General features: G+C 44.2%; 2 protein-coding genes across 2 annotated transcripts in view; both read left to right on the forward strand.

The window, feature by feature from the left end:
* LOC112214644 (tyrosine-protein kinase FRK) overlaps nucleotides 1-6,361 on the forward strand; it is a 15,650-nt gene extending 9,289 nt beyond the window's left edge. Inside the window, exons 3-6 of the mRNA XM_024373554.2 lie at nucleotides 957-1,101; nucleotides 2,923-3,075; nucleotides 4,174-4,539; nucleotides 5,932-6,361. Of these exons, the coding sequence (XP_024229322.1) occupies nucleotides 957-1,101; nucleotides 2,923-3,075; nucleotides 4,174-4,539; nucleotides 5,932-6,110 (843 nt within the window). The 3' untranslated portion in view covers nucleotides 6,111-6,361. The remainder of the gene's footprint in view (nucleotides 1-956; nucleotides 1,102-2,922; nucleotides 3,076-4,173; nucleotides 4,540-5,931) is intronic.
* Nucleotides 6,362-7,013: 652 nt separating this feature from the next.
* Nucleotides 7,014-14,091, forward strand: oxa1l (OXA1L mitochondrial inner membrane protein). Its single transcript, XM_024373557.2, has 10 exons — nucleotides 7,014-7,148; nucleotides 7,862-7,996; nucleotides 8,424-8,700; nucleotides 8,849-8,992; nucleotides 9,175-9,260; nucleotides 9,851-10,015; nucleotides 10,290-10,394; nucleotides 12,908-13,070; nucleotides 13,250-13,330; nucleotides 13,519-14,091. The coding sequence occupies exons 1-10, from the start codon at nucleotides 7,038-7,040 to the stop codon at nucleotides 13,668-13,670; spliced, it is 1,419 nt and encodes a 472-aa protein (XP_024229325.1). The 5' UTR covers nucleotides 7,014-7,037; the 3' UTR covers nucleotides 13,671-14,091.
* Nucleotides 14,092-14,110: the final 19 nt, after the last annotated feature.

The raw sequence follows: 14,110 nt of genomic DNA on the forward strand, positions 1-14,110 counted from the left end.
ACTTGATGATTGAGTTGGAGGCTTGCATGGCCACGCAGTCATGGGTGAACAGGGAGTACAGGAGAGGGCTGAGAACGCACTCTTGGAGGGAATAATTACATTCTTACTGTAGGTGATTCCTCTGAAAAGTTATTGTGGTCAACAGACAGGGAAAAATGACTATACCAAAAACAATAGTGTTTCAAACACACCTACAGTGCTTGGACCTGTAATGGCCCCTGCAAGTTTTAGTTTAATTTCCTTATTCTGTAAATAATCTGTGCAAGGGGCCTCCCGAGTGGTGTAGCGCAGTGTTGCGGCGTCACTACAGGCTGGGGTTCTATCCCAGTCCCATAGGGCGGAGCACAATTGGCCCAGCATCGTCCAGTTTAGAGGAGGGTTTGGCCGGGGGGCTTTACTTGGCTCATCGAGCTCTAGCAGCTCCTTGTGGCGAGCCGGGCGCCTGCAAGCTGACCTCGGCCATCAGTTGAACTGCGTTTCGTCTGACACATTGGTTCAGCTGGCTTCTGGGTAAAGCAGGCGGGTGTTAAGAAGTGCGGCTTGGCGGGTCATGTTTTAGAGGACGCATGACTCGACCGTCGACTCTCCCGAGCCCGTTGGGGAGTTGCAGTGATGAGACAAGTAGTAATCCCGAAATTGGGGAGAAAAAATACACTTTTTTTTTTAAAATGTGCAAGACCATGCCATGTCTTGGCATGTTTTATTTGTTTATATTTTGGGAGGAAGCAGCCTTGAGATTTTGAATTTAAACCCACATGAAACATAATTCCACTGAAACTATTATTTGAGAATCTTGAAGTTGATATTTCACTACGTGGGCCTTTAATAATGAGGTTGGTATACTGATGGAACCTACAGAGGACAGGTTACAGTTGTAAGGTATGTTAGGTGATTTAAATTGGAGTCTGATCTGCTGGTAATCTGGTTTTGCATGCCTTTCTTGTCTCCCTTCACAGATTAGGCAGACTGTCTCTGCGGACCCCTGGGAGATTAACCACAGCTCTATAAAACTGGGGACGTGCCTGGGCGAAGGTTTCTTTGGAGTGGTCTATCAAGGCCTCTATAACAACACTCCAGTTGCAGTGAAGACCCTTAGACGTGGTAAACACCTGGGACAAGTTTTTCCCAAAATCTGCATAAGAATGATCTAGATTCTGTAATTATCCTCTATTTGTCAATCTAGGATCCGATCAATCAGATATTTTTCCCAGATTTTCGGGAAAAGGATGGGATGGGATGGGATCCTTCTGATCCAGATACCACAATATCATGTTTCTACTTCTACACTGTCATAGAGAAACAGAGATGAGTAAACTACATAAAAACCCAACATTTAAAGACCCCCTCCAGCTATTTTTGTACTTTTCTCATTGAAAAACAATATCCCAAGTATAAATACAGTAATGTACATACACTTGAGGGTAAAAAAAAATTATGTTTGGAGAATTTTTATTTTATTTTTTTAGACACAACTGCCAAATTCAAGGAGTTGGTCTGATTGGTCCACTGTTGTGTCATCGACATCCCTCCCTCCTTCCAGGAACAGAGGCGTGCTAGAGGCGACACTACAGACCCGAGTTTGATGCCGGGCTGTATCACAACCGGCCGGGATCGGGAGTCCCATAGGGCGACGCACAATTGGCCCAGCGTCTTCCGGGTTAGTTGAGGGTTTGGCCGGGGGGCCTTTACAATTAGGCCATCATTGTAAATAAGAATTTGCTCTTAACTGACTTGCCTAGTTAAATTTTTTTCAACAATTCAAAGATTTAATCCAATCTGATTGCCAAAATACGATTAGAAAAGTTTTTAAAAACCGAGCCCGGGTATCTTTGCTGCAGTCTTTGCTATCTGACTTGTGGACAGGTAAAGCTTGCATGTCAAAATATCAATCCCTTGTTTGTACAATTGTCATTTTGCTAATATTTATCAGTAATACTCTCTAATTCTACTGTACATTAAGGTGGCATGGCTACATTGCACTTTGTTTGTATTTGCAGATATGCAGCTGTATATAGATTTTGCTATCGCTTAGGCAATGTTAATTTGCTATCCGAGTGACGCAAACATTAGTCAATGTGGGGCCCCTGCATAATCCGGCCATGATTACCACAATTTTGAGATAGCTGGTTAGCCTAATGTAACACCTACAGCAGTGATTCCCAAACATTTTCACTCAGGCCTACTCCCCCTCCCTCTCGAGCGCCAGGCTGCCCTTCATTACGCACACCTGTCACCATCATAGTGCTCATTGGACTCACCTGGACTCCTTCCCTTTGTTGATTGACCCCTCTATAACTGTCTGCTTCCCCATTTGTTTCCTGTGTCTGCATTAATGTCGTTATGTGTTCATGTCCACACGCTGTCCTGTTCCATGTCCGTCGATATTAAATGTGCACTCCCTGTACCTGCTTCTCGTCTCTACCAGCGTCGACCCTTACACAGGCCCCCCTCTTCATCACCGGGAAACATCCCCCGCGTGCTATGTCTATTTCTATGGATACAAGCACTGTCCATGACGACAAAAAACTGGCCACACCCCTCTTGTTGGCAGAGAGAAGGTTTAAAGCAGGTTTAAAGCAGGTTTAAACCTTATTTCCTGCAATTCTATACATTTTGCCATGTCTTATGTGTGTTCATGTGATATCTGAGTGACTCAAACATTACAACAAAGTCAATGGGCTAAAAATGGTGAGCTGTCATGGGCTAGTTGATCTGGACATTTCTGACAAGTTATAAATGGCTCTCTAAGGTCTGCAATGACTGACGAGAGGAAAACTGCTGATGCACTACTAATTTCAAAATTGCACCTTGTGTTTTCTACTATTACAGCTTTCAAGAGTAAGTTGAAAGCCTGAGTTCCTTAAAAAAAAATCTACAAAATAAATAAATAAACAACCTTCTTTCCCTCATTTCCTCTCATAGGCACCATGGCCCCTCGGGACTTCCTAAAAGAGGCCCAGATCATGAAGACTATGGAGCATCCTAACCTCATCCAGCTCTTGGCTGTCTGCACTGAAGAACCCATCTACATCATCACTGAGCTAATGAAGAACGGAAGTCTGCTGGATTACCTGAGTAAGAGTACACTGTCGTATATGAACCAGCCAAGCCCTGCAGTACACGCCCAGGAGTTTTTCCTAATTATATGACATATTATCCCGTCAGAAAAATCTAAGGGTTGTAGTCTATAAGTTTCTATCAAATCAAATTTCATTTGCCGAATACAACAGGTGTAAACCTTACCGTTAATTGCTTACTTACAAGTCCTTAGCCAACAATGCAGTTCAAGGAATAGAGTTAAGATATTTACTAAGTAAAGTAAAACATTTAATAAAAAGTAACACAATAAAATAACGATGCTATATTTTATTTAACAAGGCAAGTCAGTTAAGAACAAATTCTTATTTACAATGACGGCCTACTCCGGCCAAACCCAGACGGCGCTGGGCCAATTGTGCGCTGCCCTATGGGACTCCCAATCACGGCCGGATGTGATACAGCCTGGATTCGAACCAGGTACTATAGTGACGCCTCTTGCACTGAGATGCAGGGCCTTAGACCTCTGCACCACTCGGGAGCCCAGGGGGTACCGGTACCGCGTCAATGTGCGGGGTACAGGTTAGTTGAGGTAATTTGTACATGTAGGTAGGGGCAAAGTGACTATGCATAGATAATAAACAGCGAGTAGCAGCAGTGTAAAAACAAAGAACAAAGGGGGAGAGTCAATGTAAATAGTCCGGGTGGCCGTTTGATTAATTGTTCAGCAGTCTTATGGTTTGGGAGTAGAAGCTGTTAAGGAGCCTTTTGGATGTAGACTTGGCACTCCGGTACCGCTTGCCGTGCGGTAGCAGAGAGAACTGGGCGACTGGAGTCTTTGACAATTTTATGGACCTTCCTCTGACACCGCCTGGTATAGAGGTCCTGGATGCTATGTTATAGTGATCAGGTCACATGGCCAGTAAAACTCCTGCCGTACTTTAAACCTCTCTCAAATATGGTACACAAACAATAGGACATTTTCAAGTGTAGAACTTTTCAAACATTTTTGTGTACCAACAGTTAAAATATGAGTTTTCATACTTCCACCGGTTCCTTTCCAATTTTGAATGTGAAAATTCTACCCATCATGTCATTTTATCATCTCATCATTGTGCCCTGTTCCCTGTTCCACAGAGGTCAGGGTTGGAAGGCTACATTTAAATGACCAGATTGAGATGGCAGCCCAAGTGGCTTCTGGGATGGCTTATCTGGAGATGAAGAAATACATCCACAGGGACCTGGCAGCCAGGAATGTGCTGGTTGGCGAGAACAACGTCTACAAAGTGGCTGACTTTGGCCTTTCCAGGGTCTTACAAGCCCCACCAATGCTTTGCAATCAGACCAACCTGTATTATATATCTGTAGGGAAAGCGATATTCCCTTTGAGATGGACGGCTCCTGAGGCCATCGCCAACGAGACGTTCACCATCAAGTGTGACGTGTGGTCCTTCGGAATCTTGCTGTATGAGATCATGACCTTTGGGAAGATGCCCTATCCAAGTAAGACTTTCATATTTACGATTTCAACTCCACATCTCTAGTTAAGAGTATACACTGGGTATACCAAACATTAGGAACACCTTCCTAATATTGAGTTTAACCTGTCTCCTCCCGTTCATCTATTGTAAAAACAATTTGTTGCTAAATCCAGAGAAGATTACGGGCCATGTAAAACAAACTGTTGGTCACTAAATCTGTCTAGAAGGACCACGTGAAAGTGGTTGGCTGGTATGCCCTCACACATCTGAGCGGTCGGCAGTGAATGCCCTCACCCGCTATATACTTGTAACGGATTGGTTTGGTTCTGCCCACCACAGTGCTGTCCGGTCAGAACATGATGTTGAGGCCCATACTGAACACAGACACTGCTGTTTCCATTTGAAGATGTTACATGATCGTGGAAATCCGAATGACTTGGAATCTCATTGTTGTGGTTCTATAAGACAAAGAGATGAACGCATGTAAGCAGTATTAGTTCAAGGTTATAACTATGCAATGTACATGTATGTACATGAACATGTCTAATAAAGGGCTATAAACACAGCATCAATATAAACATAAACTTAAACACTCACCTCTTGGAGAGAGCGAGAGAAACCAATGACTTGGATTGACAAAGGGTCAATATTTAGAGCACCCTCTCTCTCCAGCCTTGTGTGAGAATTTGCCAGGCTGAGACCTTATCAGATCTGCCCTGGCGCCACAGGTTGGTAAATTACTCTGTGCATGAGCAAGCTCCAAGAACTGTCTGGGATGACTCTAGAAGCTCACGCATGGCAGCTCAATAAAACCCCTTTAATGATAAGCCATCCCAGAAGCCACTTGGGCTGCCATCTCAATCTGGTCATATAAGCGTAGCCTTCTATGGAAAATGCTGTGGGAGCGTATGCATGTGAAAGACTATGTTTACCAATACAACAAGTAAACCACTTCTGCAAAAGTACTTGTGCAACCAATGCAATAACACTTCTGGCAGTACGGAATAATACCTCATACAGTAAACAAAAGGCAAAGCAGTATTGGCAACTCTAACATTAAAGAATAGGAACAGCCATAAAGTAGAACATATGTCTGAAAGTTATCAAAGTAACAGTAAGTAATTAGTGGTAATGATCTATTATTACACTGCATGTAAAACACCCAATAAACCCCCCATGCAACTTACATTTCGATACGCGCGCACAACATTCAGACATTCGTGGTACTGTCGACAATAAAAAGTCATCCGAAACATGCGTGTTCTCCCTTCAGACCACAAAAAACTCTGACCTGAATGGGCGGGTGCAGTTTCTATCTACTCTTTTTACGCTGTGCTACATTCCCCAGTTTTGATTGTTTTACTGTCTGAGATCAGTTGCATTACACTGTAACTAGTTCATCTTATTGTTTCAGACATGAACGACACCCAGGTGAAACGGATGGTTCCCGATGGGTACAGGATGCCTTGCCCTGTTGACCCCTACTGTTCCCAAGACATGTACAATATCATGTTGGACTGCTGGAAGGAGAATAAAAATGACAGGCCCACTTTCAAGACTCTGAAAATGAGTCTGAGGAACGTTAGAGGTTGAAGATTTATGTAATCACTCTTGAGTATCGATTAAATAGCAGTAATTAAATGTTAGTCTTGTTTCTCAGCTCTGTCATCTCTTTTTGAGAGTCTGGAATGTTCCTTAGTGTTGTGTGTTACTGAAGACTATCTTACCATGACCACATTGCTGATTTTACTGACTGCGCTGTGAAGGGATAAAAGTTGATGTCATCTCTGCTGTCTTCAGACATGGTGTGTGCTTCCAAATTAAACCTTTTCTTTCTGCCTTTACACCATTGTCCAATTGCATCATTTCATCTTTGATTCTACACATAAGAATAAGACAATTCCCAACACTAGTAGTACAGTATACTAACTAGCCTAGAATCTGGCCACACTGAATATCTCTCAATTTCACTATTACTCCACCTCAGTGTAGATTCCAGATTATGCTTGAAACAAAATGTCAAAGTAGTAAATAATCGGGTTATCTTCCCTGGTCCTTTATTGGTAACACTACCCTTTATAAGGGTTTATAAGTAAGGGTCATAGTTTATAACAATGAAAGATGTCAATCCTAACCTTATACAACACAGGACCATTACAGATTAAAAACAGTCTTGATAATAGTTTTTTGGACAGATGATAGAAAACAAAGTAATGTAGCCTCTTGGGTTCTGATGGGCTACCACAGTTGAAATAAGCTCATGCGGCATTTATAGGTTATATTCTCAAGAATCAATGGGTACATTTCATTAATGTACAAGTCCAAAAATGGATGTATCTACTGCTGATTGCCCCTTTAACAGTAAGATTCATATCGGCCTACATAGGTTTTGTGTGAATAAAATATAAGTCTACTAGCTAGTTTTAATTTATATTAAAATGCGTTTAAGGATAATACGAACTTGGTAAGACCATGTACGCTTTCCGTACAAACTTTTTTTTTTTTACGAACAATTCCAACATGGCTGCGATCAGGAGTGGAGTGACTCCCGGTTGTCTAACGAGATGTTTTTTAAGACAAAGTGGAATATCAAGTGCAGGCAACCCTTCATTTACAGAGAGATGGAACCAGGTTTGACTTGTGCTCTTGAATTCGTGTGTTTGTCTGGCGTTAAGCAGTAACAGCGATTCTAAACAGCACGCCAAGCGCATGTCTGTGACTTTGACAATGTCCAGCTAACGTTAGCTAGCAAGTGACTTAACATTTGTATCAACATCTAGCTACATGCTACACACAGGAATCGGGGAATATGATTGTTCGCATGTATGCTTACATCATTGTTGATAGTTGATCGGGTCACCTGTCTACATACACAATTTGACATGTCCAGACAGTCAATTATGACATGCTAACTAGTTAGCTGGTAGCTAAAGTTAGCTTGTTACCGGCTGAAATGGGAACGCTAACGTTCGCTTTCTATGAATGATACAGCCTTGTGAACATGTATATGACAAGAAAACAATAACGTTGTGTATGAGCCTTCCTCAGCCCCCAAGTCAACATATTTCTTGAGATTTGTGATTATGGTGATCATTCCGTCAAGACTATTGAAACAAACCACAATACAGCTCTCATAGCTAGAAATATGTAACGCTCGGTCTATTGACTCTGTTGCAATTGCTGTTGCATTGTCAAAGTCAACCTATCCTGCAATGAGCCACACGGTAAAGTGGACCAGGAGGTGGTGGTGTATCTTCATCTGAGGGTTGTAAACATGCGATTGTTGTTCATGTACTGTAGTTCATTGTAGGCCATTCATGTTATTGTGCCCCCCTCCTAAACAGAGGTTTCTACAGAGATCCCATCTTCACACAGTAATAGAGTGCAGGAGTCCTACAACTAGAGCTGTTCTCGGTCGACGTCACAATGGACGGTTATTATTGGTCAGCGCTGTGTCCGTCAGGCACAACAGCTCACAGGTGAGTCGGTGTCAATGTACAGCACAGTGTTGGCTTTCCCACCTGACTACATTACAGACGTTGCGTTACGTCATCCAATGGGTTTGTGTGCAACGTCATTGACTGCAGTTGGGCACCATATTGCTATATCATACGATGTGGAAAGCTGATAGGTTAAACCCTTTATTCAAGCATTGTGAGATCTGGCAGGCGTCTGCAATGTAGTCAGGCAGGAACAGCCAAGTGAAGTATTTTAGAACATTACACCAGAGGATGCTCTGGTTATTACACCTTGATCAATTGCCTGGAAAGTTGGTACATTTGGTCAAACTCTAAGACACTTCCTCTGGGATAATAGTTTGTCCTGTCCCTTTTGGACATCCTTCCACCTGGTGTGTGAAAGAGATGATCACCACCATATAAAATAAAAGCTATGTTATATTTTCAGGTCCCAAGTGAAAGTATTCCTACGGCAACTCCAGTGCTGGAAGCATCCATTGCCAGCCCTGTCGTCGTTGACCCCGCCTCTATTACCACAGAGCCAATCGCCGAGCAGGTGTTAGAGGCTGCACCAACCGCAGTGGATATTCTGCAGGGGGTGGGAGCAGAGCTGAGCCTATCAGAGCTGGGCCTGGGGAGCGCCACTCCTGTTGGCCTGGTCCAGAACCTACTGGAGTTCATGCATGTGGACATTGGGATGCCGTGGTGGGGAGCCATTGTTGTAGGTGAGGCAGCCTCATCATCAGAACTCTCACTGTGGTTTGCCTCAGCCTGTCTAGCTTATTAAAGTCACCAGACTTCTATCTATTCTGAGTTTTTTTATGTCCATTTCTGTTTCTCTCCTACAAACACACTAAAACACACACACCCCAGGCACAGTGCTGGCTCGCATCATGGTGTTCCCGGTCATCGTGAAGGGTCAGAGGGAGGCGGCCAAGCTGAACAACGTTATGCCAGAGATGACTAAACTCACCAACAAGATGAACGAGGCCAAACAGAGTGGAAACAAGTTCGACTGTTAGTTTTCTCTCTTTCTTTCTTTCCTGCTTAACTCATTTCCATTTCATGACTCATCTGGATCATCCCTCTACATTTATCCACTATGTAACTCCTCGTTCATGTTACATTGCAACTCAGTATCAGTTTTAGTGTGTGATGTCTCCCTCAGTTTCAAGGTAATATGTCTGTGTGTCTCCTAGTTGCTAAGGCGTACTCTGACCTGACCATGTTCCAGAAGAAACATGACGTCAACCCTCTCCGTGGCTTCCTTGTCCCTTTGGTGCAGGTAAATTACAGCGCTCTGTCTCTCTCGCTCGCGCTCTCTCTCTCCATCTCTCTCCATCTCTCTCTCTCTCCGTCTCTCTCTCTCTCCCCGTCTCTCTCATCTCTCTCCATCTCTCTCTCTCTCTCTCCATCTCTCTCTCTCTCTCCGTCTCTCTCTCATCTCTCTCCATCTCTCTCTCATCTCTCTCCATCTCTCTCTCTCTCTCCGTCTCTCTCATCTCTCTCCATCTCTCTCATCTCTCTCTCTCCGTCTCTCTCTCATCTCTCTCCATCTCTCTCATCTCTCTCTCTCTCTCTCCGTCTCTCTCTCTCTCCCCGTCTCTCTCGCTCCCCATCTCTCTCTCCCAGGTATCTATAGTATCTCCTCAATGTTTTATGCTTTGTCAATGTTTTTACACCTCTCTGTCACTACCCTCTCTGACTCACTCTCTGTCTCTCTCTCTGACTCTCTCTGACTCTCTTTCTCTGACTCTCTGTCTCTCTCTCCCAGGTATCTATAGTATCTCCTTAATGTTTTATGCTTTGTCAATGTTTTTACACCTCTCTGTCACTACCTCCCCCCTCTCTCTATCTCCCTCTCCTCCTTTCCAGACTCCAGTCTTCATCTCCTTCTTCATCGCTCTCAGAAAGATGTCCTACCTCCCTGTCCCCAGTATGCAGACAGGAGGTTGCTTGTGGTTCTTAGACCTCACAGCAGCAGACCCTTTCTACATTCTCCCCATTGCTGTGACCGGGACCATGTTCGCTATACTGGAGGTATGGTAATGGTGTTGCCGCGTCTACTAGGAAAGTATTTTCTAGTGGTCAGTTGATGATTTTAGAGGCGAGCTGTATTGACCCTGAAAAATAAGCTGTCTTGATTTTAATTAATAAAATGGACAATCAAATTGACAATTAAAAAAAAATGTTTTATTGAATCACGCAAAAATATGAATAATATTGTCACTGATTACATTGTATTTACATTGGAATAACAGTATTGAGCCTAAATAACACCTACCTGTTGTCTGTTTGCCTGTCTTCTCCTCAGCTGGGGGCAGAGTCTGGTGTGGACAACCCTAACCTGAAAGCCATGAAGACAGTGTTCAGAATCATGCCCTTCGTCATCCTCCCTCTCACCATTAACTTCCCCACGGTCAGTCTCTCGCACACTCTCTCTCTCTCTCTCTCTCTCTCTCTCTCTCTCTCTCTCTCTCTGTCTCTCTCTGTCTCTCTGTAGCCTACACACACAGCACAGTCCCTGCTAGAGCGGCACCTCTCTCTATCTCCTCTCCCTCGCACTTTATCTGCTCCAGTTAATAAAGTAGCTTAAAAATAGCCTTTTCTGCTGCTTCACTCACTCGGACCAGGCCTGGATCCGACCAGGTCTTTACAGAACGGGTGTAGTTGTCTTTTGGACCGTTCGGAAGTGGGTCTCTATATTAATTATAATACACTGCTCAAAAAAAAAAGGGAACAAGTAAACAACACAATGTAACTCCAAGTCAATCACACTTGTGTAAAATCAAACTGTCCACTTAGGAAGCAACACTGATTGACAATAAATTTCACATGCTGTTGTGCAAATGGAATAGACAACGGGTGGAAATTATAGGCAATTAGCAAGACACCCCCAATAAAGGAGTGGTTCTGCAGGTGGGGACCACAGACCACTTCTCAGTTCCTATGCTTCCTGGCTGATGTTTTGGTCACTTTTGAATGCTGGCGGTGCTTTCATTCTAGTGGTAGCATGAGACGGAGTCTACAACCCACACAAGTGGCTCAGGTAGTGCAGCTCATCCAGGATGGCACATCAGTGCGAGCTGTGGCAAGAAGGTTTGTTGTGTCTGTCAGCGTAGTGTCCAGAGCATGGAGGCGCTACCAGGAGACAGGCCAGTACATCAGGAGTTGTGGAGGAGGCCGTAGGAGGGCAACAACCCAGCAGCAGAACCGCTACCTCTGCCTTTGTGCAAGGTGGAGCACTGCCAGATTGCTGCAAAATGACCTCCAGCAGGCCACAAATGTGCATGTGTCTGCTCAAACGGACAGAAACAGACTCCATGAGGGTGGTATGAGGGCCCGACGTCCACAGGTGGGGGTTGTGCTTACAGCCCAACACCGTGCAGGACATTTGGCATTTGCCAGAAAACACCAAAATTGGCAAATTCGCCACTGGCGCCCTGTGCTCTTCACAGATGAAAGCAGGTTCACACTGAGCACATGTGACAGACGTGACAGAGTCTGGAGACGCCGTGGAGAACGTTCTGCTGCCTGCAACATCCTCCAGCATGACCGGTTTGGCGGTGAGTCAGTCATAGTGTGGGGTGGCATTTCTTTGGGGGGCCGCACAGCCCTCCATGTGCTCGCCAGAGGTAGCCTGACTGCCATTAGGTACCGAGATGAGATCCTCTGACCCCTTGTGAGACCATATGCTGGTGCGGTTGGCCCTGGGTTCCTCCTAATGCAAGACAATGCTAGACCTCATGTGGCTGGAGTGTGTCAGCAGTTCCTGCAAGAGGAAGGCATTGATGCTATGGACTGGCCTGCCCGTTCCCCAGACCTGAATCCAATTGAGCACATCTGGGACATCATGTCTTGCTCCATCCACCAACGCCACGTTGCACCACAGACTGTCCAGGAGTTGGCGGATGCTTTAGTCCAGGTCTGGGAGGAGATCCCTCAGGAGACCATCCGCCACCTCATCAGGAGCATGCCCAGGCGTTGTAGGGAGGTCATACAGGCACGTGGAGGCCACACACACTACTGAGCCTCATGTTGACTTGTTTTAAGGACATTACATCAAAGTTGGATCAGCCTATAGTGTGGTTTTCCACTTGAATTTTGAGTGTGACTCCAAATCCAGACCTCCATGGGTTGATAAATTTGATTTCCATTGATCATTTTTGTGTGGTTTTGTTGTCAGCACATTCATCTATGTCAAGAAAAAAGTATTTAATAAGAATATTTCATTCGTTCAGATCTAGGATGTGTTATTTTAGTGTTCCCTTTGTTTTGAGCAGTGTATATATGTATGTATATGTGTAAAAAAATAAATAAATGATATACTGGGTCCAGGTGGAAAAGGCCCAGGTCTATTTCGGGAACGGGTTCAACATTTGACCCATGAAGGCCTGTACGCTCTCGCTCGCTCCCCCCTGTGGCAATATCATAATATTACATCACATCCTCTACAAACAATAACATGTATTTAGTAGCCCTGGATACGCTTGTTCATTTAATTGTTATTCAACCTTGATTTATCCAGGTTAGTCTCATTGGGGTCAAAAAAGCAATAGGGTCAATGTGTCTGTCTGACTGAGCATCATGGAACCAGTCTTCTAATCTCACGTTTGCGCTTTCAATCTCAATATCATAACAGGTTTTCAAAAACACCGGCCTACTTTTGTTATTCAACCTTTATTTATCCAGGTTAGTCTCATTGAGGTAAAACACCAGCAGGTTCACTGTGCATCATAGCTAGTCGGGTGATCTCACAAACATGCCTCTGCTTTCACCTCTCCTTGCTTTTTGTGGTCTAGGCCAGGGGATTACTATTAAAGCACTTTATGACAACTGCAGATGTAAAAAGGGCTTTATAAATACATTTAATTTAATTTGATTGGTTGATTGACATACATGTTCCTCTCCTCTCTGCCCCCCCCCCCCCAGGCGGTGTTTACGTACTGGATGACGTCCAACTGCTTCTCCCTGGCCCAGGTGGCCCTGCTCAAACACCCCCTGGTCAGACAGAAGCTGAGGATCCCAGAGAGGATCGAACACCCTACCTCCGCCCTGCCCCAGAACGACGGCTTCTTCGAGACCATCAAGAAGGGTGGGTGTGGTGGTGGGACTGATGGGGATGTGTCATGGAGTCACCTGTCAAAATAGGATTCTCTTTCGTGGTTGGATTAGCTTTTTTCCTCTTCTTTCTCCCCCTTCATTTCTTTTCACTCTCACACACATTGTCTTTCCCCCCCTTTTTTAAAACGTGGTCATCTGTCCCTCCTATAGGCTGGAAGAATGCTCAGCTTGCCCAGCAGTTGGAGGAGAGGGAGAGGAGGATCAAGAACCACCTGGATATTGCATCAAAAGGTAAGTACACAGGTGCCTTTTTACCACAACACCTTTCTTAGGATCAACCATGTTTACCGTTACTGTGTTTTTACTCCTAAATGGAATGTTTTAACATCCTTTTTGATACATTTCGATATATGCTTTTGTTTCTCTGTGAATACGGTCGTGGATTTTTATTTAGCCTAATATTTTTGCTCTTCAACCAGGTCCATTGAGACAGACCTTCACTCACAACCCTCTACAGCAGTCGACACCATCCATTGCAGCAGCAGCAGCAACAACCAAGTCAGCCAAAGCAAAACAAGCATCCCCGGCAACCGGTGGTAAGAAGAGGCCATGGGAGGAGACTATTGGTTGAAGAAGAGTGACAGACCGTTTGAAAGCCCAATGAATTATGGGTGCATATTTATTGAGAGAGGTGTGTGTGGAGGGATTGGTAGACAGGACATGGGCGGCGCACAGGGTTTGTCATAAATGTAGTCTAAATAAAGAGCAAACTTCTGTTGCCTTAAAATGTCTGTGTACATTATGACAACCTGAATTCTGAATTGAAAACAGGAAAACGTATAGGTGATTATATCCATTGGAATGACTGCAATGGAATTGTTAAGAGTCATATATATATATAAATACATACACACACACACAATTGACCGTTCCCCGTTGTGCTGTTCTTATTTCTGATAACTTCTTAGCTCTTGAAAACTAAAGCAGATATCCAATTTATTGACTTGGATACACATCCTGAATGCTAATCAATAAAAATGTGTTAAATTCGCTGCCCTGTTTTACAGCGGG

This window comes from Oncorhynchus tshawytscha, linkage group LG09 (genome assembly GCF_018296145.1).
Source record: "Oncorhynchus tshawytscha isolate Ot180627B linkage group LG09, Otsh_v2.0, whole genome shotgun sequence".
NCBI classification, from domain to species: Eukaryota; Metazoa; Chordata; class Actinopteri; order Salmoniformes; family Salmonidae; genus Oncorhynchus; species Oncorhynchus tshawytscha.